A 27,300-nucleotide genomic window follows, 5' to 3' on the forward strand; every position below is an offset into this window, starting at 1 on the left:
TAGGATTTTTTTTTAATATATTAAACAGTCATCACTTAAAATTTGGTGAAGGTGGTCCAGTTTTTCTCCATTATCTACTTCCGACTGTTGTCACAACCAACATCTAACTATTACATAAAATTTTCTGAACATTAATATCGCCATCCAAAAAGCAACCTTAATCAGTTACTGAGGGCTGCTGTCTAATGTCGTCAATCCAACAGCAGACACAGTGTTTGGAAAGGAAACCCCAGACCTGCAGCAGATTACAAAAGTGATGCAAATCTTGGGTTCCCTTTTAGATATGACCAGCAGACACAAAGAGTGACACTACGACGTGCCACTGCAGTAATAGTGGAACACACAAAGCGGTTGCCAGATTCACCTGTACACACAGTGTACACCGATCAACCCCAACATTTACACCACCTATCTCATAACACTGTGTATGTCCCCCTCGTCTCAGCAGACCTCTGAAGGTGTCCTGTAGTATCTGGTACCAAGATGTTAGCAGTGGATCCTTTCAGTCCTGTAAGCTGTGAGTTTGGGCCTCAGTCTATGGACTGGACTTGTTCAATCACATCCCATGAATGCTCAATCAGATTGAGATCTGGGAGATTTGGGTGCCAAGTCAGCTCCTTGTCAGCACCAGGCCACCTTCTTCTATTGCCCCATGAACCAGTTCTGATGCTCATGTGGGCATCGTATGCCTTTGGTGGTGAACAGGGGTGCTCTGACTGGTCTGCAGTCAGTCTACACCAGGGGTCACCAACCTTTTTTAAACTGAGTGCTACCTCAAAGGTTCTGAGTAATATGAAGGGCTACTTGTTACCCAACAACATAAATTTGCACTGTTTACCTTTAAATAAATATTATTCATTTAATAGCCTACTGACTGTCCTAATTCCTCACAATCATTAACTATTAATAATGATTTACCACCATAGGAAACACAGATATATATATTTAAACATGCCAGTTCATTTATTTCCCGTTCATTTGAACAATGTGTTCCAACATTTGAAAGTAAGTTATCACATTTCTGATATTTTTTTCATATAATTTGAGAGTTTTGTACAAATAACCACATTTGTCACATTTTTGTACAAATAATTTGACATTTTTGTACAAAAGTCACATCTGAACAAACATTTCTGAACAAACAATCACTTCTGTCACATTTTTAACAAATTTGTCACATTTTTGTACAAATAATTTGACATTTTTGTACAAAAGTCACATCTGAACAAACATTTCTGAACAAACAATCACTTCTGTCACATTTTTAACAAATTTGTCACATTTTTGGACAAATCATCACATCTGACACGTCTATAAACCCCTCATTGGTCCCACTGTTAGTGAGAAGCCTGGCATTGCATACTGTTCACAAGTGTACTGTAATCAGTGTAACCTGACACTGCAACTCTAATTGCATCTTGCAGATGTGCATCAGTAAGGCGTGTTCTGTGTTTGTTCTTAATAAAGTTCATGTCAGAAAAGGCTGATTCACACAGATAGGTTGAACCAAAAAGACAGGCAACTTTCATAGCTGCTGTGCACACACCTTTGTACTTATCTGGGTTCACAAGGCACCAAAAGTTTGGTGCACCTTGGTGGGTTTTGAGGTGAATGTCACTTTGCAATGTGAGAATTTCCATCTCTAACTCTCCAGCATCCAAGTCAAATGTTGCACTTAGTTGCTCAGCAATGCATGTTATGTCAACTTGCATGAAAGGATTTGAAATGAATGACACACATGGCTCCAGCTGATCAAAGTCACAAAACCTGTCCTCAAATTCTTGCCCAAGTCTGTTTATGAGTTGAGAGTACTTTTCTGCAGCTCGGTCACAAGCTCCAGATGCTGAAGCATTGTCATTCAACACTGACTGCACAGAGGGGAAGTGCAGCATTTTTTTTTCTCTGTAAATGCACAGAGAAAATGTTCATTTTGGCTTTAAATGCATTTACAGCACTGATCATGTCAGAGACAGTCTTACCTTTGCCTTGCAGTTCACAGTTCAAATGGTTCAGTTTCCCAGTTATGTCCGTTAGAAATGCAAGGTCAAGTATCCACTCAGTATCCTCAAGCAGCGAGGCATCTTCCCCTCTGGATTCCATGAAGTCTTTGATTTCACCCAAAAGTGACAAAAAAACCCGTCCCCTGCTGAGCCATCGGATTTCTGTGTGTAGTAACAGGTCACCATATTCAGCTGACAGCTCCTCCAACAGCACCTTGAATGACCTGTGTTGTTTGGCTTTTGAGCGGATGCTGTTTATGATCTTAATGACTGGAGTCATCACATGATCAAAGCCGGTCACCTTTGCACATATTGCCTGCTGGTGAATGATGCAGTGGTAGTGTAGAAATTTGGGGAAATCTGGGTCACCTTTACAGTGCGCAATGAAGCCTGAATGTCGGCCTGTCATGGCGGGAGCGCCGTCTGTTGTCACAGACACCAGCTTTTCCAATGGTACCCTTTTCTCCACGAAATACTCCTTTACCGCGTTGTAGATGTCCGCACCCCTTGTTGTTGTCTTCAGTGGCAGTAGCGTCAGGAGTTCCTCTTTCGTGGAGAAATCATGAAACACCATTCGGACAAACACCATCAGCTGCGCTGTACTGCTGGTGTCCACTGACTCATCACACTGGATGCTAAACCACCTGCACGTACTCAGATCCCAGTCCAGTTGCTCTGTAAGTTACCGGACATAGCTGACACTCTTCTGGCGATCGTACTTGCCCCCAGTTGGACGTCGGAGAGAGCAGAGATGGCTTTGGCACCATTCTTCTCATCTTTGAGCACGGTGTCTGCAATCACCATCATTGCTCCTTTGAGTACATCTCCATCTGAAAAGGGTTTCTTGTTCTTCGTCAAAAAATGCGCAGCTCTAAACGAAGCTTCAGTTGCTTTTTTGGACTTTTTCGCTGGCCTCGTGAAAAAAGACTGCTGTTTGCCCAAAGCTGCCTTTAACTCGCGGGCTTTTTCTGCCCTCAATGCGCTGCCAGGTGCGTAGCTAGCATAAAACTCTTGTGGCATGTAATAAAATGTCTCCTCTCCGACTACCTCCGACTCCTTGGGCCCATGCAGGTGACCAGGTGCTCGCGGGCACCGTGTTGGCTACCTCTGGTCTACACTGTGTGTTCTGACACCTCTCTATCATAGCCAACATTCACTTTTTCAGCAATTTGTACTATAGTAGCTCTTCTGTGAGATCAGACCAGATGGGCTACCCTTCCCTTCTCATGAGCATCAGTGAGCCTTGGGCACCCATGACCCTGTCGCTGGTTCACCCGTTGTCCTTCCTAGGACCACTTTTGGTAGCTACTAACCACTGCATATCAGGAACACAAGACCTGGAGATGCTCTGACACAGTTATCGAGACATTAGAATTTGGCAGTTTTGTCAAAGTCACTCAGATCCTTACACTGCCAAATTTTCCTGTTTCAACACATCTACTTGAAGAACTGACTGCCCACTTGTTGAATAATAACAGCTGCCAGCAAGCTTATCAATGTATCCACTTCACCTGTCAGTGGTTTTAACATTATGGCTGATCAGTGTATACTTGTACTGTATGTACAACACAATATTGTGCCAAAGCATGTAATAGACCCTCTGGTTCATCAGCGTTAGATTTAGCCTCGCCTAGGAATAAAGATTGCTTAGAAACATTTCAGGTGACGGTCACAGTTTGGTTAGGGTAACACAACAAAACTACTTGATTAAGGATAAGATCATGGTTTGTGTTCAAGTAAGTATAATATATTATAGTAGAATTAATAGAATATTATTAATAGTATTATAATATAGTTATAAGTACTTCCTTAAAACAATTAACTTTGACTGTTTCACACAGGACTCAACCCCTGGTCTCTTGTGTGAAGGTCCTGTGTTTCGTACTTTCCACACCTCATTGAGGTGAAGAGTGACACTGACTCAAGATTCTCAAGTGCTTGGCAGCTTTATTACATACTTCTCTGTGAGGCTGGTTCATATGTGTTCCCATTAGAACTGCAACAATTATTAAATAAATCACCAACTATTGATAATCGATTAATCGGTTTGAGTAATTTCTGAAGAAAAAAGTAACATTTCTCTGATTTCAGCTTCTTAAATGTGATTTTTTTTTTTTTTTTTTTGGTTTCTTTACTCCTTTCTGACAATAAACTCAATATCTTTGGGTTGTGAGTAAAGAAGATATTTGAGGACGTCACTTTAGGCTTTGGGAAACACTGATCAACAATTTTCACAATTTTCTGACATTTTAAAACAAATTACTATAAATTGATTAACATTTTCCATTCATTTTCTGATTTCCGTTCATGTCCTAATATAAATATGTATGGTTTCACAAAGTGCATTTATCTGATACCACTTTTAATACACATTCAGTTACTCACATTCAAACTTGGTTGCTGCCCAACATGATCCCAGTCAGCCAAAGAGCAGAACCACCAGAGTACTTCACAGTAAATGCCTCCATCAACTGGCTCTTCAGTGATGATGGTTCAGCAGCTCTGTTTTCCTGCTGCCCACATTTTCTCCCCTCCAGTCATAAGTCTCTCTGTTATTAATTAGAGTATGAATAAATGTTCATGTTGCACAAAAAATGATTTGCTATAGCTGTGATCCATTTAATTTGTGTTCGTAGTTGAATTGAAATTGAAGTAATGTGCAAATGGGCGTTAAAAGACTGGCTCCAACAAAGGACAAAATAAATGTTTTATTCACCAATAAAACTGTGTGACTGCTTCTAATCCAAACTGACAGCTGTGCCATTCAAACACAACATGGCCAGCTGCTATTCTAATGCAATATCAGCAATATGGGTTGTTTCAGTAGACTTTATTGATAACTTCAACCTCTTCTGGCAACGTGGTCGTCTCTTTGGAGTAGATGGTCTCCATCTGAAGAGAGCTGGTGCACGGATGCTCTCTGCCAGCCTGGCATACGGCGTCTTCCATGCACATGCTCCCAAATCCATCAGTGCATCTCATCACCGTAGCATGACCACCCATCAGTCCAGTGGTGACCGGTCCGTTACTTATTGATGCTCCCCTGGTCCTAGTCCCTATCACAATGGTTCCACCACACCCACAGACACACCTTATACCAGACTTGGACCATTAAATGTCCCTTCTCTTACCAAACAAGCTTGACAGGTCTCTCAAACAAAACATCTCCAGAAAATTAGTAAGTAAACACAAACCTCACCCAACTGTAAATCATGCAAAAATCATATGGGACAGAGATACTAAACCAAAGAGCATATTTGATGGGCATCTTAATGTTCGCAGCTTACTTCCTAAACATGATGAAATTAAAACACTATTCATAGATTCAAATCTACACTTTTTGTGCCTCAGTGATACCTGGCTCCACCAAAGGATTCAAACCAGTTTAATTGATGTTCCTGGGTACAAATGCTTTAGGAAAGACAGAATAACTGGTTAAGGAGGGGGAGTGGTATTTTACATTCGAAACTCATTTAAATGCACAGAAATGGTGTTGGATTATGATGTTCAAATTGAATATCTCTGTCTTAATGTTTGTTTATCACCTCGAATGCACTTTAAGATCATGGTTTTATATAATCCTCCTGCTTGTGACAGTTCATTTTATGATAATTTAGAGAAATTACTAAAAACAATTGCTCATAAGTCTGAAGTTTTAATTTTTGGTGATTTTAACATTGATTGGTCAGACAAAAGCAAGAGAAGAAAACTTAAAACATTAATGACAAAGTTTGACTTCAGTCAAATTATTAAAGGTGCCACACGAATCACAAATTCTAGCAGGTCACAAATTGATCAAACAGGGAGGAACGGATAACTAAATCATATAACCTCCTGACTGGCTTGTCTGATCACAACATGATTTTAACATCACAGAAGTTGACTAAAAAGTGCTTTCCAAAGTCAATCTAAAACCAATACAGTAACTATTCTAAAAAGTGATCTCCCAGCCTTGGAGGGTGAACTGAACAAAATGCAGTGGGACAGAGTTATGGATAAGGATGATGTACATAGTTGTTGCGATGAACTAATGAATATAGTTGAAGGGATTGTTGGCAAGTTTCTAAAACAGTCCAAGAAATCAAACAGAAAATCCTCTTTACCATGGGTAAATGAGTCCATTCAAAAACTAATGAAACAACAAGATCTGGCTCTACAAACTGCAATGAAAAGCTGCTTAAATAACAATATGGTTATACATAAAGGTCTAAGAAATTGTGTTTGTAAAGAATTAAGAAATGCAAATACTGAATATTACATCTCAGCAATCACAGAGGCCAGAGGGAATTGTTCTGCAATATGGAAACAAATAAATAGTTTAATAAAGCCATTGGGCAAATCAACAACAATATGTGAACTCAAAATTGGGAACCAACTGGTTTCTGACAGAAAGCAAATTACTCATGCATTGAACAGTTTTTTTTATTTCCTCTGTCGAGGAGCTTGCCAACACCTAAAGATCCCAGTGTGGAGCTATCTGTCCCAAAAATATCTGCCAACATCTTTACATTACAACAAATAAATCAAAGCATTACATTGGTTTAAATCTTATCTGTCTGACTGAGAGCAGCGTGTTACTGTTAATAATGAGAAGTCTTCTTTTTTAAAGACTAAAACAGGAGTACCTCAGGGTTCTGTTCTTGGTCCACTTCTTTTTAGCTTGTACATAAATGATTTCTCACACTCATGTGCTGGAGCAGGTTTTCAGATGTATGTGGATGATACAATAATACATGTATCTGGTAAAACTGCTCTGGCAGCTTCCATACAGTTGTCATCCCACTTGCAGTCCGCCGCAGCATGGTTTGAAAAATCACATCTTAGACTTAATGTTAAGAAAACTGTGCCAGTTTGCTTTTCCTCTAGGGCTCGGTCATCAGCAGAAGCTAATGTGTTAAATCTGAATATTAATGGACAACATATTGAAAAGGTCTCAGAGGTAAAATACTTTGGCCTCATATTAGATTCCCACCTAAAATTTGACAAGCATGTTAAGATGGTGAGCAGGGTTGCAAAAGCAAACTTACATATGTTTAGACTTATCAGAGATTGTCTCCCATTTCATGCTGCAAACAGTTTCATGCATGCTATGATTTTTTCACATTTGAGTTACTGTGTGACCTCTTGGTCACAAGCAGCATCTACATAACCAAACCTCTCATGATGATATACAATTGAGCAGTTAAAATTTTAGACAGGAAACCAATAAGATCACATCATTGCCATGTTCTTCAGAAACTAAATATGTTAAGTTTTGATAATTTCATTAATCTTGCTAATCTCAAACTCATCCATAAATGCCTAGATAATCAGGCTCCTCAGGCACTCAGTGACCTTGTGGGTCCACTTAGAGCTTCAGTCTCAGGAACACTTGGAGCATCCAGTGGGAATTGTAAGGTTCCCTTGTGTAAATCCTCATTTGGACAAACAGCTTTTTCTGTCCATGGAATTAACATGTGGAATTCTTTACCTGTAGAACTCAAACTGGATCCTGATTTAGATCACTTTAAATTCAAATTGAAACAGTTTTTGAAGAGGAATCAGTCATATAGTCATGAATAATTTGGTGTTTCTTACCCTATGGTGCTAATTATGTTTTGTAATTTTTATCTTGTAGTGTCCTGTTTTTCTCATTGTCTGTGCTCTGCACTGTTACTTGTGTTTTGTTGTTGAGTCTTTTGAATCTTAAGGCCCAGCGAGAGACACCTCTCTATCATAGCCAGCATTCACCTTTTCAGCAATTTGTGCTATAGTAGCTCTTCTGTGAGATCAGACCAGATGGGCTACCCTTCCCCTCTCATGAGCATCAGTGAGCCTTGGGCACCCATGACCCTGTTGCTGGTTCACCTGTTGTCCTTCCTAGGACCACTTTTGGTAGCTACTAACCACTGCATATCAGGAACACAAGACCTGGAGATGCTCTGACACAGTTATCGAGACATTAGAATTTGGCAGTTTTGTCAAAGTCACTCAGATCCTTACACTGCCAAATTTTCCTGTTTCAACACATCTACTTGAAGAACTGACTGCCCACTTGTTATCCACAAATAGCAAATTAGCTTAGGCTATAAATGCTACGGTGTGTGGCATATATATGTATGTGTGTGTGTATATATATGTATATATATATATATATATATATATATATATATGTATATATATACAGCTATAACCAGCATATCTAGGGTACAGTTATCCAATTCTTTATGCAGGACAGAAATCAAGTACAGAAGTGAGTGTGACATCATCCATAAAAGCAACTGTATATCTTGTTTGTGACATAAGGAAATACTGAGCTAAACTGCTGATGCAGTGTTTTTCAATGCTACTTTTTATTATAGCTATAATAAAGAGCTGATAATCAAGCATCAAAGTAATATCTTGATAAAACAAAGTGTTTAAAGTCCAGATGAAACCACATATGTAACTTCTGTATTGTGATCTGTTTCTGAGTGAAACACAACAGGCAGGTGGGACGTAATGTTGGGAGAAATTTGACTTGAACGTTGATATGTTAGTGTGTAATAACCAGTGTTGGGCAGTAATCTATTACTGTAACATTATTACTTCACCCAGTAACATACAGAGGTAGAAAGTAAAAGTACAGGAGTCAGAAAAATACACAGTAAAAATACAAAGTTGGGTTGCAGGTTTTCAGTTTTCCTTAGTCAACAGTTGAAAATACAAACAATTGATTAATCATTAATAACTTTTTTCTCATTTTCATTTTTTTCTCTGTTTTATTTTGTCTTTTTTTTCTCATTTTAAGTTTTAGTTTCCTTTCTGTTAGACAAAAGATTAAATACTCATGAATACATTTAATTGATTAAATTCTTGATGCCGATTAATCAATTAATGACTAATCATTAATATCCTTCCTCCAAACCTGTACTGCATTGCTTAGTTTATCATCCGTATGTCCTGGTTTTCATTGGCCTGTTAGTGATCAGATCAACTGATTGGCTACAACAATGCTGATGAAAGGTTTGGATATTAATTCAACTTGTACTCAGTACTTGATTATGATTTTGAAAGTAACTAAATAGATAACATGGTGTAATACATACACAAGTACAAGTAAAAGTACAGACTTGAAAATTTACTAAAAGTACAAGTATCCAAGAAAGCTAATTGATAACAGTAACTTGAGTATTTGTAATGAGTTACTTCCACCCTTGGTAATGTGTAACATAAGTAAGGAAGTATGTATGAGTTACCGCGTTACTTTTTGACCTTTGTTTGCTCTTATGATGACATGTGTAGTGCTAACTGCTAGCCAGAAAACCTCAACAAGGAATGGAGGCAGAGAGAAAGAGGAATACTTTGTGGAAGTATTCTATTTACTTTGAGTTTATTTGGCTACTTTACTTCCAACACAGCCGACATCTGGACAGCTGACAACAAACCTTTTCTGGGTTTTAACATTTCACTGAATCAGCAGTTCAACTTCAGGCCGCCACCAAGGTACAAAAGTAATACAGTAATAAAACATAAGTAATGTAACTAATTACTTTTGATATTAAGTAATAAGTAAAGTAATATTTCTTTTAAGTTGCGTAATAAGTAAATTATTACACGTCTTGAGTAACTTGCCCAACACTGGTCATAACCTGACATACCATGCTCTTACTCTAATGAATCTTAACTCTGTGCATAAAAGTTTAAGATTGGTTGATATGATTGGTTGAAATTACTTTGTTCAGGCCTACATGAGCAAACAGAGTTTTGATGTATGAATACAAAGAAATGGATTGTGGATGGAAAACATTTACATATGATCTGGGATGTGATATAAACAGTGGTGGACAGTCGTGAAGTACATTTACTTGAGTACTGTACTTAAGTACATTTTTTGAGTATCTGTACTTGAGTATTTGTTTTTCTGGAAACTTCTGACTTTCACTGCACTACATTTCAAAGACAAATATTGTACTTTTGACTTCACTACATTTCTAGGAAGGTTGTTGTTACTGTTCGACTAAGCACAGCTTTGAAGTCAGCTGTTGGTGTTTTTCTTTTCTAAAATGCAATTGGTCACATGCTGTGTTCCTCACAAGAAGAAACCAATCACAGCAGCTCCTCTCAAATGGGACTGATGTAAAAGCAGAAATACGTCCAGGCGCACTCTGTAACAAGAACAAGCAAGCTCTCCCTCTTTCATTCAAACAAAAAGCGGTAATGGTGACAGCAGGAGAAAGACAAAATTAAATCTCAAGATGTTATTATAATTATTCGTTATTCCAGGTAGCTTTTAAAGTTGGATTGTTTTTATCGGGGTGAAAAATACCACATAATTCATGTATATACTGCTCCTGAAGACAGAAAGAAATCTCAGTTATTTAACAGACTTGGAGAACTCCTTAGAGTTATCTTCAATTTAATTTTATGATGTGATTTTAATACAGTTACATCAGAAAATGACAATAACTGTCCTTTTTGGTTTTGATTGTATTTCTATGCTGAAGTTTTTATAGGTGTTTCTACAGGCTTTGTGTAGCAGAGTGGTTCTACAAGCATCAGTGCATCATTAGATGGTTTCAGAGAGTTACAAGCTTCTGTAAATGCATCGTTAATACAATACAGCGTGTATTGATATTAGAAAATGTACTTTGTAATTTGTACTTTTGAATACTTAAGTATTTTTAAAAGCAAGTACTCTAGTACTTTAACTCAAGCAAAAGTTTGACTGAGCAACTTGTAGTTGAGTAATATTTGACCAGGAGTATCTATACTTTGACTCAAGTACTGGGGTTGAGTACTTTGTCCACCACTGGATATAAAAGGGTTAAAAAATAAAAAAAAAGAACATTTCCACCATAAAAAAATGACAGTTGCTGACAGCAGAGCAATTACAGAATAATAATGGGATAATATTTGATGAAAAAGATGGTAATAGTGGGATTGTGTAAAGCATAATGCCAGACAGTGTTATCATTACACCTGGAAGGCCATTATCCTGCTTATACCATGGTCAGAGCACAAAAAGAAAAAAAATATGGCCCTTAATTTATATTTTCATGCACTTTGCAATCAAAATGTAAACGCTTTGACTGTATCCTTGTTGCTATGGTAACTCATTTTAGATATAGACGGTACCTTAATTTAGAATGGCGAACAGACAGTTTCACTGGAACTACTTAGTAGGCGCCAATTATCAGCCTGCAGCCACTGAAGTACTCACCCAGACCATCATGTATTCATCACTAACATCATTTTTGTTTTAAGGTAATTCACCATTATTAATGCAGGATATAATGATTATTATATATTATACCTTTCCTTATTACTTAGCTGTAATAAAAGGTGTTGCTGGCAGAAACATTGATATAAAGCAAACTGAAAGGACAGTGCCGTGTTTGGCTCAACTGTTGTGCATATACAACTGAATAAAACAGCAGTCTGAGATAGAACACCTTCAAGTCTTCATCATGAAGAATTCACACTGAATCAAAATCAACAACAAAACATTTACCAAGTCATTTAAAACTGATATGTTTAATTTGCATTGTGATTGTAGTCTTTATAAATATTTATTATATACAATATGATGATCAGTCTTGGGATACATGCACCATACTGTGTCATTCATAAAAAAACAGTAAAATATTGAAATATGTACATAAATTTGTACATCCATAACCAAAAATCAAGTACCTGTTTCTTGCCTAATTTATGTACCCAACCAAATCATGACCTCCATGGACATGGTAATAATTAATCACAGTGACCTCTGATCAGTTACAGCACTGTACTATAATTACATATTTGTAATTAATAGATGAAAATGCATTGAACTAGTAAAATATTGCAGAAAAATACAAACATTAATCTGAATTCTCAAAGCCCAGTTTGTTTCACATCTGTCTTTTCTTCATCAGCAGCAGATTTCAAGCTGCATCTGAGGGAAGAGAGAAAAGACATGATGACACAAATGACACAATGAGAGAAGACAGAGAGGAGAGGGACGGGTCAGCAAACTGAATGGGTTTGTCTCTACCTTTTGTTTGAATGAAGGGACAATTGTCCAAGAGAAGTGTGAAATATTGATGTTAAAGTCATGGATAAATGTTACAGTTTTACCTCCTCGCTTTTCTGTTCCTTTTACACCAAGCATGGGAGGTGATCACTATGAGCACCAACACCAGAAAGCCAGTCACTGCTGATAAGCCAATAATCACCTGGAGCTGCATATCTGTTTCTGTTAAAATGTCAGAAGAGACAGTTAATTATACAGAAGGAACGGACTAAACATTCACAGAACAGACAAACAGAGAGGAGGATGCTCTTATTACAGCAGGAACCTGCACACTGAAAATGGAAAGTTACCCAAAGCAGCAGCTGTGCCAGGGCTCACTTTCCCACCTGCAAATCTTCCACCAAAATAAGTTCTCACACATAAGTGTTTTGCAAGGGCATCGCTGCTATATCTTAGGCTTAAGGCTGCCAAAGACTACTGTGATTAGTTTAACCGTCATGTACCCTTAACTGTTACAGCACAAATGAATCCCTAAGAACAAAAATGTCTCTGCCCTAAAACTGCCTCATATGGGGGACCATGATATTGCATAATTTTTTTTTTATTTTGTTAAATCTTTTCATCAGCTTCAGTCCTGATCATAACGACCAAATATTCATTCATTTTCAGAATGTGAAGTCTTTAAATGCCAGTGTGTTCACATAATGCCACTATTTATTATATTTATATTTATTATAAAGTGATTTCTGCTGCATTTTTATTTTTTGTGCAGTGTCAGATTTAAAAAAAAAAAAAAGAAAAAAAAAACACACTTGGACAAAAACGTCCCATTCCTAAGACTGCTATAAAATATTATATAGTACTATTATTTTCCACTTTTGTTTTTGGTTAAATCTTTTAACCAGCTTAAGTCTTCATAATATATAAATATATAAATATAATAAATGCAAGGTAGATTTTTGGGGGCGGGATTAATAGAGTCTGGAATATGTCAATGATTAGCAACAACACTGATTTGAATGCATTTTTATTTTTTGTGCAGTGTCTGAGTTTAAATAAATTGATGTGTGCTGTCCACCCCTGATTTGAGATTCACCCTTTCTTCATTCCCAGTTCTTTGGACATGCACAGTACCAGTTAGTGGCTGTATGAGATGCATTGAGCTGTTTGTGTAGTATAAAGAGGGAGAAGTGTGCATGTGGAGGAGGAGGGGTAGACGTATGGCTCAACAGACAAGGAGCCTGCAGCTCATGCACCACGTGAAAACCAAAATGTTCTTTATAGTTTTAAGGTACATAATGTGTGTCACCTGACTTACATCATGTGACTTTGATCTTATGAGACGCTATCTGTATTTGACAATTTGGGATGAGAACAGGTTGGAGCATTAACATTCTTTTTAATATACAATTCATGGCTTAAATCCCAAATGGTTAACTCTGTGTCAGCACTGGCCCTGCAGAGTTCAGGATGATGACAACAGTAAGATGGTGAGTTGAGCGATTGTCAACCCTTGAAATGCAGATATTTATATTATTTGTATTTTTATATTATTATAAATTCATATTTTAACACCACCATTAAAGATGAAGCAAGTGATTCTGGAGAATGAGTTAATTGTTGAGTCTTATTCACAAGTCGGTCTGAGCCACCAACTCAAAGCGCCCGTATCTGATGACCCAAACAACCAACTATCTGTCTGCAGAATGACTTACAGCACCTTTATCATGTTTCATCACAGTATCATTTAGTTTATGGCTCAAAAAACATGTTCAATTGTGCAGCTCCCTTTTATATCTGATAATGATAATGTGATACACCCTGTAAGATGAGGCGATCATGATCAGATGATGGCTATCACAATGCTGATTGGAATCTCTTATCTGGTCAGAGTTCTCTTCTCTAACTCTCTGTACAGTTGGTTACCTTGGCTTTTACAGTATATGGACACTTAATCTGTTATCTCAATCTAAGAGTGTTTTCTGTCAGGTCAAAAGTCCATCATATGAATCTGTTCCTATCAGTTTACAGTACTTAAAGTTAATGAGTTTGAATATGTGATCCAAGAGTCTAAAATCATTTTGATGACTTTTTTTATAGAAAAGTGAGACAATGGTAAAAATGAGCCTATTTGTGTTTCCTTTAGATATAGAGTTACTAAACAGGAGACGCTATTTCAGGAACATCTGACAAGAACCATTTTTGTTTATGCGAATGCCAGTTGCAGCACTTCTGTGACTTTGATGAGCACATATCTCTCCTGTTTGAATTATTAGTATAAAAATGAATGACTGTGCTATGAAACATGTAGTTCTTTGTTAAAAAGTCAAAAGTACAACCTGTGCACATAAAAAGTTGATGAGAAGTTACGACACAATATTTACTTACTTTCCTTTGTAATGACCATCATTTCTGAATTTTGCTATTGTATTGATTATTATTATTAATGCTGTTGCTGTTGTTAATATTAATATTATTATTACTGGTGATGATGGCAGTTATGATGACAATGATAATATTTATGTAATGTTGGTGTTATGATTGTCATTATTATCATTATTATTGATATTATCACTTTTTATTTATTTACTATTTTTTTTTCTAATTTAGTTAGTGTTTTTTTCTTTTTATCTTGCATTCTCTTACACTCTGTTACACAATGATATGAACTTGTAGCACAGTGAGCAAAGTATGTGCTGAGATGAATGTCAGTGTCAATAAATAAAAAGAATAAAAAGTTTTTTTGAAAAAGAAGTTAATTGTGACCCGCAAGGTGGATTTTGGCAGAAACATCCTGTGCTAATGGTGTTACAAAACTAAAGATTGGAGATTGGAAATCTGCTGCTTTCATTCTGTGCATTCTGTGGTTCTGCAACTATGCTGCAGTGTTTTGTTTTTAGGATCTGTGAACTAACTACTTTTCGCGTCACTCCACAGCAATGATGGCTGACGATGAGGAGTTGTATTTAGAGTAATTTAGAGCTTTGCCAAAGTAAAGGAGAAAAACGTGATTTGTCAGAAGCAAAGTTGAAATAATTTTACTGTTGGCCACAACAGTAAAATTGTCAGGAAAAAATCACAACAGAAATGTGATCAAACATCTGATAGTGTTTGTTACTCCATCAGCAGCTTCCAGCTCCGCAGCTCTGAATACCTCCAGTTTTAGGTTATTTAATTGTCTTTAGTTTGATTAGTAGTAAGATTTTCACAGTGAAAAGTAGAAGAGGACACCATAGTAATGTTACATAAACAGGGATTCTTATTTCTTTGCTGTCACAGCAAACACAACACAGAGCCTACTGTATTGCAACCTGAGCTTATCTACATGCTTTATGGCTGATTAAATTAAGTCAACTCCCTCTCAGTGGTGACCAGAGGAAGAACTGAAAACTCAAATATGATAATATAGTCATCTACAACCGCAAATGAATTGGTTTTCGAATATATATTTCTACGATTTTCAACATTTATTGTTCACAATGTGGCATTATCAGGGAAAAAATGAACCGTGCTTCTGTAAAGATTTCAATGTGTCAGAAATGCAGGACATGTACTTAACATCACTGCAGAGGTGACAAAAAACTGCAAAGTAACTTCTGACTATTCAGTCAGAACCTACAAAAGTAATGACAGCTGATCACAGAAAGACTTTTAAAAAGTGTCATCAGCACAGCCACACATGTTGAGTCAGTTTAGTGCAAATAACAGTTTTGAATTGAATTAAATATGACATGTGGTCTAGATATTATTATTATAATCTTTCATACGGTATATGAATTTAGCCTCCATTTATTCCTGCTGAAAAGCTGTAGTGTAGAAAACCTGCAAGATAAACCAACAAGTAGTACAACATTTCTTACTGTTGTTGTCTCCTTCTGTGCTTTTCTTGGGGACCAGCATGTGTTTGGTGTTGTTCAGGTGTCCATCGTTGATCTCTGGTTTTATTCCCAGCAGATGGCACATCAGTGGGTACACATTGACTGTCTCAAAGGGCCCGGACACCATGTTTTTCTGGAAATCAGGCCCCACTGCCCTGAAGAAGGGCTTCATGTCCATCACATGATTGTCAAAGCCGTGCTCTCCTTTGTTGAACTGCACAGGGAAAAACTACATTTGGAGAGAAAACGAGCAAGTTATGTGTCGTGCAAATTTGAGGTACATGTACTTTACTTAAGTCTCTTCTTTTCATAATAATAATAATAATAATCTTTATTTATAGAGCACTTTTCAAAATTCACATTACAAAGTGCTTCACAAAGGCAACAAAATAAAACAGACAGGATCAAGCATCACACAACAGCTAAAACAGATAAAATAAAATGGTACAGAGCAAAAATAGGAAGGTAAAAACATTTTTAAGAAAACAGTGCACAACAGTTCAAACTTAGATAAAAATCAGGATAGGCTCTCAGATAAAAGTATGTCTTAAGAAGAGATTTAATGGAGATCATTGACTCGGCTGACCTAATTTCCTCAGGCAGATTGTTCCAGAGCTTTGGGGCCCTGACTGAAAAAGCCATGTCCCCTTTAGTTTTCAGCCGGGCATGTCGGCATGCCACTTTCTACTTCTACTCCTCTGCATTTCAGAGGGAAATTGAACTTTAATTTGCACCTTTTAATTTGTACTTTTTAAATTTATTCCAGTACAATTATTTGACATCTTTAGTTACATATAAGTACACTAAAGGAGTAAAGGATCTGAGTACTTTTATCACCATATTCATTTCACCTGAAATGAGCCACAAGTTTATCATTACATTCTATTATTATTATTTCCCTAGGTTTTAGTGCAGCATTCATACAAAGCTTTCCCATCCTGAAGTACTTCAAAGAATTTGGTGTATGTGAGTGGACACTGTGACATTTGTATTTACATATAATTATGTACATTCTCTCACCCCATTGATTACATATCCAGGGTCAGCAAAGAGGATGATGGGCAGGAGTCGAGGATGTTTGCTGTAGTGCAGTCTAGCTGGCATCTCCTCCTTTTTATACACATGAAGGTGAGGGTGGCCTCCTTTCAGAGCCTGGTAGACCTTCTCCAGCTTCCCCTCTTTAGGAAGCAGCATCCCAGTGGGACCATAATCCACCAGATGAAACTTGACATCCCTGAAGCTGAAGCCAGGGATCTTAGAGAGGATGATCTCTTGAACTAGTCCACCCCGTAGAACTGTAGTCATTCCGTGGTCTGCAGTCATGATAATGTTAAGCCGGTCAGTAAGGCCATGGTCTTGGATCCTTTCCCGGATGTAGCCCACAGTACGGTCCACTTGCTGGACCATCTCCCGGCGCTCTGGAGAATCTGGTCCATATTTGTGCCCTGTTGAATCTGGTTCTCCAAAGTACAAAGACACAAAGTCCAGGTCTTGTTGGTGGAACCACTCCCCAATCACCTTGTCGATGTTCAGCTTCCAATCTGTCTCATTGGAATGATCATAGAAACGAGGTTCCACTTGCCTCACCCTTGCTATTTCTCCTTGGTAGGTGGCTGCTGTGCCAGGAAAATGCAAGGAGCCTGCTTTTAGACCCTGGAAGAATATGAAAGAATTATTAATTTACTTAAAACTGCTTCAAGCCACTCTGAAGAAAGATAGCTGATTATTGAGTCTCCACATGTTGTTAAATACTGACACTCTGGTTGGATCCACCAACCCAAAGCAACTGTATTTGACAAACTTGGGACACTACTCAGCAATCATGTATCTGTCTCCAAAGTTTGTATTATTGTAACTGAGGACATCATCAACTCTGCATCATCAACATCTTTAGGCAGGTAGACAGCAGATAAATAAATCTAATTAACCTGTCTCTGTGCTGTTATCCAGATGGGTAAGCTGCCATTGTCCCAGTAGGAATCAACAAACTGAGTCATGTAGTACTGCTTCTTCTCCTGAGTGGTAGTGTTGAACCACATGTTGTGGATTACTCCGTGATTCTCAATGTAACGACCTGATGGAAAAAGGAAATGTAGATGAAAAAATGCAAAAGAAGGTCCTTTAGCCGAGAACAGATTGCGCATTGTAGAACAACTGAATAGATTACATTTTTCATAGTATAACACTGGAAAAAGGAAAAACACAAAATTGAATGTAATATGTGGAAGACTTTCAACACATCTGTAAATGTCCATATGTTCAGACATACATTACTTTTAGCTACAATGAAATGGACCAAAGCATTGCAACTACTAGCATGAAATTTTGCAGTTATTCATGGTGCCAAGAGGATGAATCTTAATGACTTTGGTGATCCCTTCTTATCTAAAACTTTTCAATTATCCACCGAAATATAAAGCTTTTGTATGGATTGACACAACAACATGCAATTTTTTTTTAAAAAAAGAGTCATCAGCAGAGACTGAAGAGAGACATCAACACCAACAACACCAAAGACATGTGGCAAGAGATTTTAAGACCATCACAGGCTACAATAGCAGGGGGTCCCCCATCATGTGCAAGTCCATCTTACCAAACAACACACATTCAATGCTCTCTTTGATCTTAACAAAGAGTCAGTGGTCAAGTCTACTCCACCGCCATATCACAGACATCCCAGCAAATTTAACACTGTGGCTTTGAGTATCACACTCTGCAACTGGATATTGGGCAGATTGGATTGGTGGACACAGCTCCCCAAGACTGTGTGCTCAGCCTTCTCCTGTTCCTAGTGTACACCCATGACTGTAATCCACGACATGTAGAAAACTCTTGTGAAGTTTATGGATGACACCACCAGTCATCTGCCAGATTTCATATAGCTATGAGAATTCAGGAGGAAGGACAGAGGTTAAATACCTGGAACCCCCAACTAGTCAGTCAGAAGTGAAGAAGCCTCTTGGATGAGAGATGAAATGTCTACCAGAACTCTACCAAGTCCAGTTGCCTACGACAACCTTTTCTATGAATACCATGACCTGGATGACTGATGTTCACAGACATCCCACTGCTCAGCAGAACTATGTTGATTTTAGAGAAAAGGAGGCAAGGACACATATCAGTGGAGCTGAGGTGGAATGGGTGGACAGTTTTAGGTTCATGGGAATCAACATGACAGAGAATCTGTCATGGACATCCACATCTCCACCCTGGCAAAGAGGGTTTAAAAATTAATGTTTTTCTGGCATAGTATGTATTTCTGAAACTAGAATGTGTTCTGCTACATCATAGAACCTTAAATCTAATGTTTTAAATTTACCAAATTTGTTTTTGTACTGGTGAGACTGTGTGCTGTTCCTTACTTTTTCTGTAGTCTGACTCACCAGATGTACTCTGTGGGTATAAGCCTGCCACTGCTTTCAGGCAGCATTACTACATCTGTTATCTGCATTTTCAAAGTCCCTGGGAAACAACAGCCACCTCTGAGCTAGCAACATACATGCTGAAAATGGCAAATTAGCACCTGTTCACTAATGATACAAATGTATAAAAGCTACTACCTGTTATCTTTTCTTTTGCAGTGATTTAGAAATTTTAATACCAGGGCTCACCTTCCTACTTGCAAAAGTTGCACCAAAACAATTTCCACTGACACTATTTTGCAGGGACACTGTCACTACTTCCTGGGCTTAGCGCCACCAAGATAATTGTGATTGGTTTTGAGAAGCAGATCTCTCTCCACAGCACTCAGTGCGCTTTGTGCCCACCTTTTTTGTAAGTTAACTTAAATGAAACACTACCAGTTAGGTTAATAGTTGGACTTTTTTTTCAAAATACCTGTGAGCAGGGTGAAGTGTGCAGGGCTGGTGATGGTGAGGAATGGTGGTGTGACGTATTCAGCCTTCACCCCGTCCTGGGCCATCTTATCCAGGTTAGGGGTATCAACGTCTCGGTCATAGTCCCAGCGGAAGCCATCGAAGGAGATGAGCAGCAGCTTGTTCCTGGTGGATTTTGTCGTGTCCCGCGGTGGAGCAGCAGCACAGGGAGAGCTGCCAATGAGGCAGGCGACAGCAAGGTAGAGCAGCAGCATTACAGAGGCTTTACACCTATACTGTACACTAAACTTATGTATGTGTAGGCTGAAAGTCTCCCAGTCTCTGATCAGCCGTCCACAGATTATCTGCTTCCTTGAGTTTATCTGTTTCCTTGACCTTCTCTCACAGGATCTGTTAGTCTGAGTACTGGAACAAACTGTTTTGTGCAGTTTACTCACATCAGCTGATCTGAAGCAGATCTGGTAGAGGAAGATAGCCGCAGAATTTATCTATGTTCACACTCATAGAAGATGCACCATCTTATCTCATCAAATCATAAAGGAATTAAATCTACAATTATATGACTCTTTTGTCTTGGGCTGCAGGTTTATTACTCTACTATACTGCTGACTGTCAATATAAGATCAAATGCAAAAAACTGACAATCTCTAGCCTGACAGCGTTTTCATGCCTGTAGTTTGGTACATTTGGTCTGGAAAAAGGGGGGAAAATGATACATTGTCACTTTATGAGCACAATATAACCTGGAATGTTTTAGAACTAGATTTCCGACACAGGGTCTATTACATAATAATACAGAATACAAATAATATTGCTCTTAACTCTTGCCCCACCAGTGGTTTCGAGCATTTTGTAGAAAATTCATTGATTTTCAACACCCACAGAATATTCAGTTCTATGAATATGTTAACATGGAAAGAACAAAGAAAGAACAGATCCTCCAGTTTCAGACACAAAAACATTTTGTTCTAGCTTCATGCATTTGTTTTTTTATAAGCATTTGAATGTGTTAGGGAATTTTCCAATCTGTAGGCAACATGCTAAGGCCTTGGAGCCATCGAAAGACCTACACTAACTTTTAACAGACATACTGTCTGTCCTCCAGACAGTAGATGCAGCTGTCTTCTCCTTTCAAATAAACAAGGGAACAACCTGACAGTGTTGCTATGGTGGCTGAGGTCTGAACGGAGAAGATGTAAGTGTAAACTGGTTTGGATAACACTGGACCCTGATCTTGTGTATTCATAATTCCTGTGTTTGGATTTATAGACCAATGGGCATAGGCTCATCGTGTCCTTGTCTGTGAATGTTTAAAGACTATCTCGGGGGACTGAAACTCCAGAACTGAAGGGAACATCAATACCAACTGTGTACTGGTTATTCCTTCATTCTCCTTGATCAAGTATTATTAAACCAGTTTCAGCATAAGACATACCGGACTCCTGTGTACTTCCTTCTTCTGATGTATGAGCAAAGGATAAAATCCATGACAGAATGTTGATTTGTTGCATCAAAAAAATTCACTTTTCAGACAAAAATCTGAGAAAATTGTGTTTTTGTGAAAGAGACATTTTTTTAGCAGAATATCTTCACTTTTGTTTTTTATCACTTCATATTACGTGTGTGACATCACTGTCACCAGTGTGGTCAGAGAGAGGTGTGAGCAGCCTTGCTCTGTTTGATTCTGGCAGTTCTCTTCTTCTTTGAGTGATTTTGATTGGATGATCCATCACAACGGTCCCTAACACCTGGCAGTGAAAACAGCAATTGACAGGATATCTTGTCAATGGTGGGAAAAGAGTTTAACGGTGCAAAGTCCCATATACATTTTGAGATTAGTCACATTACCAAAAACCTGGTGTTTTAGTGGCCCTTGGGTTTCTGAAGCTGTGGTGAAGTTGTCTTCTTTGGCTAGCTGTTAATCAAGCCTTGTGTAAGATGAGTTAAAGAGGTACTCCAGCATTTTGGAGTTGGACTTTCAAAACATTGAGGGACTTGATTTAAAAAAGGAGTTAGTCTCTGGTATATATACAAGCTCAAAAAACCCCACTGGATTTTAACTCCCATAATGCAACTCAATATCATACCTGTGTTAGACCTTGCTGGCAAATGACCATCTTCATTGTGGAATGCAGGCTTTGTGCCACTGTTTTTGTTTCCAAGTCCATCAGTCAGAAATGTTTGCATCTCTGCAGCTGGAGCTGCTACAGACACGTGTCTTTGGCTCCCTGAGTGCAGGACACACTTGTGATGCTTTAGACACAAAAGGGAAGAGACCAGACTGCAATTTGGACAAACTTAATAGAGGTGCAGGACATAAAATCAATCAATTACTTTTTATAGGTGTATGAGAACAATTTTTACGTATCATACATCACCAACATGTTTGTATGTACTTTGCAGTGAGGATGAAGTCATCAGTGCTCCACAACTGGTGATTAATAACCTTTATTGCATAATAGATAAATAGCACAAAGGCTTTTGGTAAATATAATTTTGAAATGGTCTAGTATTGTGTATTATTTTTGACATAATAAAATGTTTTCATGTTGGGACATGTGATGGGACAATACAGAGACTATACACAGGCATAAAGTCATCCATCATATAAAAGATTTTTCTCAACATTTATTTAGATTAACTTTAAATCAGGCTGCAGACATCCTTGACCAGAATGACCCCTAAGAGGCTAATAGGAAAATTGTAGTTATTCCACCAGGCTAACAAAATTGCCATTCTAAGTGACTGTGACAGTGACAGATCATATCTAGGCAATGAGGGAGGAACTAGCCATTTAACAGCAAGATCTCTTCATTTACCAGCTGAAATCGTGGTCTGATGGATGAAACTTTTAGTTTGTTAAACACTGAGACGCTGCACACCGTGTCTGTTACCACTGTACCACTTTATGAGACTACAGTTACTTCATCTAGTACTGCAAATCCCATATAGAACTCAACCTCTCACCCAGGACTCATGAAAAAACATATTACAATGCCAAACAACAAAGGAGAACACACTGGATATCCAACAGGAACAAGTCAGACTAGCAATACTTACAAATGACCACGAGGTGGCGACTCCACTCCATGAACCAGTACTGGGGTTGGGAAAGGATTCTTCCTTCTTTGTCTATTTCTTCAAACCTCCAGCCACTAAATCATCTCTGGTTCTTCCCTTATTCCTCTAAGACAGGATGGCGTTTACCAAACCACTCACAGGGGAGTCATTATGAAAATCAAAACTACTCAAAATCTAATATTGATGTTGGTTCACATGATGTGTGAAAATTAGCAAAAAATAATGAAAAGTAGTCAAAGTATTATGCTTTCCTTATGAAAGATAACAGAAATGTTCACTAATTTAAATTTCTCTCTTAGTTTGTTTTGGTACTTGAAGTTTAATATGTGGACTGATAAAGCAGGTTGTGTGTTTCTCAGTGTATAATAAGTTTTTTTAATGCAGATATAGGCACAAATCTCTGAGTGCAGGTAATAATCTGATTAGTACTTAAATGGTCATAGACATAAAACAAATGCAGAGAATGAAGACAGTGAGATATGTTTATTTTAAAATCTATAGATTAATTGCAATCCCATCATCTTTAGTGCATTTAGATTAAAAAAAAAGCGTCCTGTCTACTTGGACTGACTGACTGACTGACTGAGACTCAGGAATCACCAAGTATTGGCAGAAATCAATAAAGGGGCGTGGGGGAACCTGGTAGCTCAGCTGATAGAGACCAGGTGCTCTGCAGTGGCTGTGGGTTTGATTCCATGAAAAACTGTAAATGCTCCACCGCCCTTGTCATCCATGATGCCTTCAGGGCTGCTTGATCTCCTCTTCTTCACTGTGTACATGCTATTGCTTGGCTTAGTTAGTCCCTCCTATGCTGCCACCTGCCTGCCTAACATCCTCAGATAACCCAAGTCCTCCATTTTCATCTTTTCCATGCCATTGTCCATTTCCTCTTGCTGCCAAAGGTCCAGCGACGCCACTCTTAAACTGCCTTCACATAACAAGAATTTTGGTCTCGGCTCACCGTGAGGTAAGGTGCCAAGACTTGCAGACAAAGCATCAAATCTGCCTGGAAAACATTAACAGCTAGGCTAACTTAAGCAGAGTTCATAAACTATATGCACAGTTCTGGTAACCCCATCTGACTACTGACATTTTGTCACACATTACTTTTTCTGCTGAGATTGTGATGTGTCTTTAATGTTGTGTTTTAGAGTTTGTGGAAGTCTGAAACTGTTTTCTTCCATCACTCTCTCCCTCCCTTGCAGCTGTTATCTCATTGGTTGCACTTGAAAAGGTCAGCGGCAACCAAGGTCAAGCAGCAGTTGGTGGCACTTTTGAGCGGTACGCCACGCCAAGGGTAACACTTAGTTGGACACCACTGCTCTCCCCAAAGGAAAACAGTTGCACAGTCACACACAGCAGTTTTACTACTGATCATGTGGGGGCACCTTCACAGATTCGCAGTGTATGACTTTTTCAAGTTTGAACTCTTCACAATCCCACATTAAAGAGGCCCCACTCTCTTCACATATAGGGGATTCCAAAACCCACCTGCAGTTCACTTTAGGATCAACTTTCTTGCCTTACAGCCTAAAGTTAATAGGGATTACATTATATTTTCCACAAAATTTACATCTGTAAAGCAGCATTAGAAAGGATAAATCTTAACAGTCATCGTGCATATGGTGTATCGTGCATCACAACCAGTGCCTCTGTAGCAATGCTGCTTTGCTCCTCCATCAGTTCCCAGCCCTCTGTCGCCCTCTGCTGCACATCAACTGTAGCAATCAGTCAAACACTTGAATCTGCTCAGATAGCAGCATGTGCAGTTCGTGTGGGTGTGTGTATTTGCATGCCTACAGATTGGGCATTCGCATCTTCTGAGATTCTAATTACAAGTTGAGTGAGAGGAAGAACCAGAGAGATAACGAAGTGACATCCATCCGAGGGCCGACCATCTGTAACCCCTGCTAGCCTTTAGCGCTGTAATGTCTCAGTGTTTTACTGCCGACACATATGGTGCAAGCACTTCTCCTGCTTTGTAAGCCATGAGCAGTTTAATTACCTGCAATTAAGATCCAGCTCGTTAGATGAGGTGGAGGAGGAGGAGGAAGAAGAGGATGCCAAGCAAAAAGAAAAACAGAGGAGTGGAGAGACTCTACAGCTGCCGATGCAGTTCTGCAGTTCCACTCTGCATATGTTTATGTGTATTTATTTCATAAATCCCTCAGTTACATTTTCTCACAGAGGTTCATTCTTTATTAGAATCTCTATGTTTCCATATTTTGCCTCTCTCTACACACACACGCACACATGAAGGAGTGTGCTCAGGTTTGCATTGCAAAGCTGCGTGTTTGCATGTCTGTAAACATGGGATTGAGTTTGTCGAGCGAAGAGGGCGAGAGAGGAGGTGTTTTTGTGTGTGTGTGTATGTGTGTGTGTGTGTGTGTGTGTGTGTGTGTGTGTGCGTGCGTGCATGCGATCACAGCACTGTCGCCCTAGTCTGTGCCGCGGTGACAGTGATGTATGGGTAATTTAAAAAGTCATTCTTTTCCACAGAGCGGTCTGCAGTCAGGCCAGCCAACCGCAGCCCATTCCCCTACAGCACTGAGAAAACTCATCTACATCTACTCCAGCACTCTCTCTCACACACACACACGCACACACAAACGCACACACACACACACACACACACACACACACACACACACACACACACACACAGAGGTAACGTAGCACGCACTGACATTATGGTGTGTAAACAAATACAAATTCTCACATTTGTCATACAAACCACTTTTGATGAGCTTAAATGTGTTATTCTCATGTGTGTTTACTGGCCTGTTTTCATTGTGAACTTGTGCGTCGTCATGTGACCTCAGCAGCTCAAACATGGACATCAAGTTCCAGAGGTCAGCAGCGTTGTCCTGGAAACCACTTTGCTCATTTAGCTCTGCACTTCAGCCTCCGGCACTTCAGCCCATTGCTGAGGAGGAGGAGGTGTGTGTGCATTTTTGTGAGTGTAGATGGCGCCATATGATTCTAAGGGACTGGCTACAAGCCTAGACACACAGACCACACTGTCTCTCTCTCCCTCACACATGCAGATAACCATTCACTCCTACTAACCCTCTTCACAAACATTCACCTCATTAATGTCTGGACTTCATACTGCTTTTTAAATAATTTAAATGCAACTTATAACACTTCAGATGTTCAGAAAATCACATATTTTTCAGTGTAGTTTGTGTGACCTTGATCTCTGATAGTTGAGGAGGGATGTTTGTCAGTTGTAGGTAGGTGTCTGTTCAATCACACTGGTGTATGTGGATTCAACAGTAACCATACAGGGGAGGGGCTGGTGACAGCACCTGACAACATTCAAAATGCTTTACATGAGACGGGGAAAGGCAAAACACACTAGAAGTGAGCCTATGTTCCCATGTTTTTGTGTCAAAGGGACTTATGGGCACCACAGTTTTTGAAATTGGTCCAGGGAGAGTGCTTCCCATGTGAGGCACCTGGATTCAAGATCACACAAGAATACATCTTGCCAGGCTTCACGGTGTCTGTTTGTGTCCACACTAGAGCTTGAAATCTGTGACCAAACTGACGGGACCTGACAGGTTTGGGTTGGGTCATATTTCTCACATGTTTCATGGGCTGATGTTGAGTTTTGGCTGTATCATTATTATTGTTACTATTATTATCATTAGTAGTAGTAATAGTGGTATTTCTTTTTTCTTTTTTTTTCTTCATCATTCTCTCCAGTTTTGTAGTTTATTGTCCTTGTCATTGCCAGCGCCTACTGTTTGGGGAGGGTAGCTTGTTAAGAAATGAGGTTTGGCTTCTTGAGGGAATTTCTTCAAACTTGACACAAATGTCCACCTGAACTCAAAGATGAACTGATTATATTTTGGTGGTCAAAGGTCAAAGGTCACTGTGACCTCACAACCATGATTTTTGCCATAACTCAAGAATTCATTTGTTAAGAATGACAAAATTCCACACAAATATGTAGTTGTTGTCTGTTACAGTTACTGACAAAAATATGTGATTCAATTACAGTTACTAATCAAAATGTTAGTTATTACAAAGAGGTTACATTTTACATAAATTCCTTTTGAGTCTAAGGTCTGTGTCTGCAGGGATTCTTTCTATAATGTTGTCAGACACTTAGTATAACAATCTGAGCCTGTCAGAGGTAAAACAAATACTTTTAGTGGACGCACTTTGATGGTGTGCAGTTGTCCAGAGGGATTACATTGTTCCTATACCAATACTGAACCAATGCTGTCCCTTTTAGTCACTTAGATTAGACAAGGAGAAGAGCGTTCAGGTTTAAAAATAGTAATCTTACCTTTTAAGATTTAAAATAAACACAAGACGACATAAAAAAGTGACTATGTATATATTTATGTATGTATGTATATATATATATAAATATATACATATAAACATACATATATATATATATATATATATATATATATATATATATATATATACATATATATATATATATATATATATATATATATATATATATATATATATATATGTATAAACAGGTTGTGTAACCTGTTGTG

General features: G+C 38.5%; 2 protein-coding genes across 2 annotated transcripts; both read right to left on the bottom strand.

Annotated features, from left to right (window-relative positions):
- Positions 1–191: 191 nt before the first annotated feature.
- Positions 192–2,804, bottom strand: LOC146312534 (general transcription factor II-I repeat domain-containing protein 2A-like). The gene is made up of 3 exons (XM_084740269.1): positions 2,720–2,804; positions 1,980–2,675; positions 192–235 (listed from the first exon to the last, which is right to left on the bottom strand). The coding sequence occupies exons 1-3, from the start codon at positions 2,802–2,804 to the stop codon at positions 192–194; spliced, it is 825 nt and encodes a 274-aa protein (XP_084596395.1).
- Positions 2,805–11,476: 8,672 nt separating this feature from the next.
- Positions 11,477–20,099, bottom strand: enpp7.2 (ectonucleotide pyrophosphatase/phosphodiesterase 7, tandem duplicate 2). The gene is made up of 6 exons (XM_084741307.1): positions 19,692–20,099; positions 17,783–17,928; positions 16,875–17,507; positions 15,837–16,083; positions 12,081–12,198; positions 11,477–11,898 (listed from the first exon to the last, which is right to left on the bottom strand). Exons 1-6 carry the CDS (start codon positions 19,942–19,944, stop codon positions 11,838–11,840), a joined length of 1,458 nt encoding a protein of 485 aa, XP_084597433.1. The 5' UTR covers positions 19,945–20,099; the 3' UTR covers positions 11,477–11,837.
- Positions 20,100–27,300: the final 7,201 nt, after the last annotated feature.

The sequence above is a fragment of the Lutjanus erythropterus genome, chromosome 17 (genome assembly GCF_056507025.1).
Source record: "Lutjanus erythropterus isolate fLutEry1 chromosome 17, fLutEry1.hap2, whole genome shotgun sequence".
Classification (NCBI taxonomy): Eukaryota; Metazoa; Chordata; class Actinopteri; order Lutjaniformes; family Lutjanidae; genus Lutjanus; species Lutjanus erythropterus.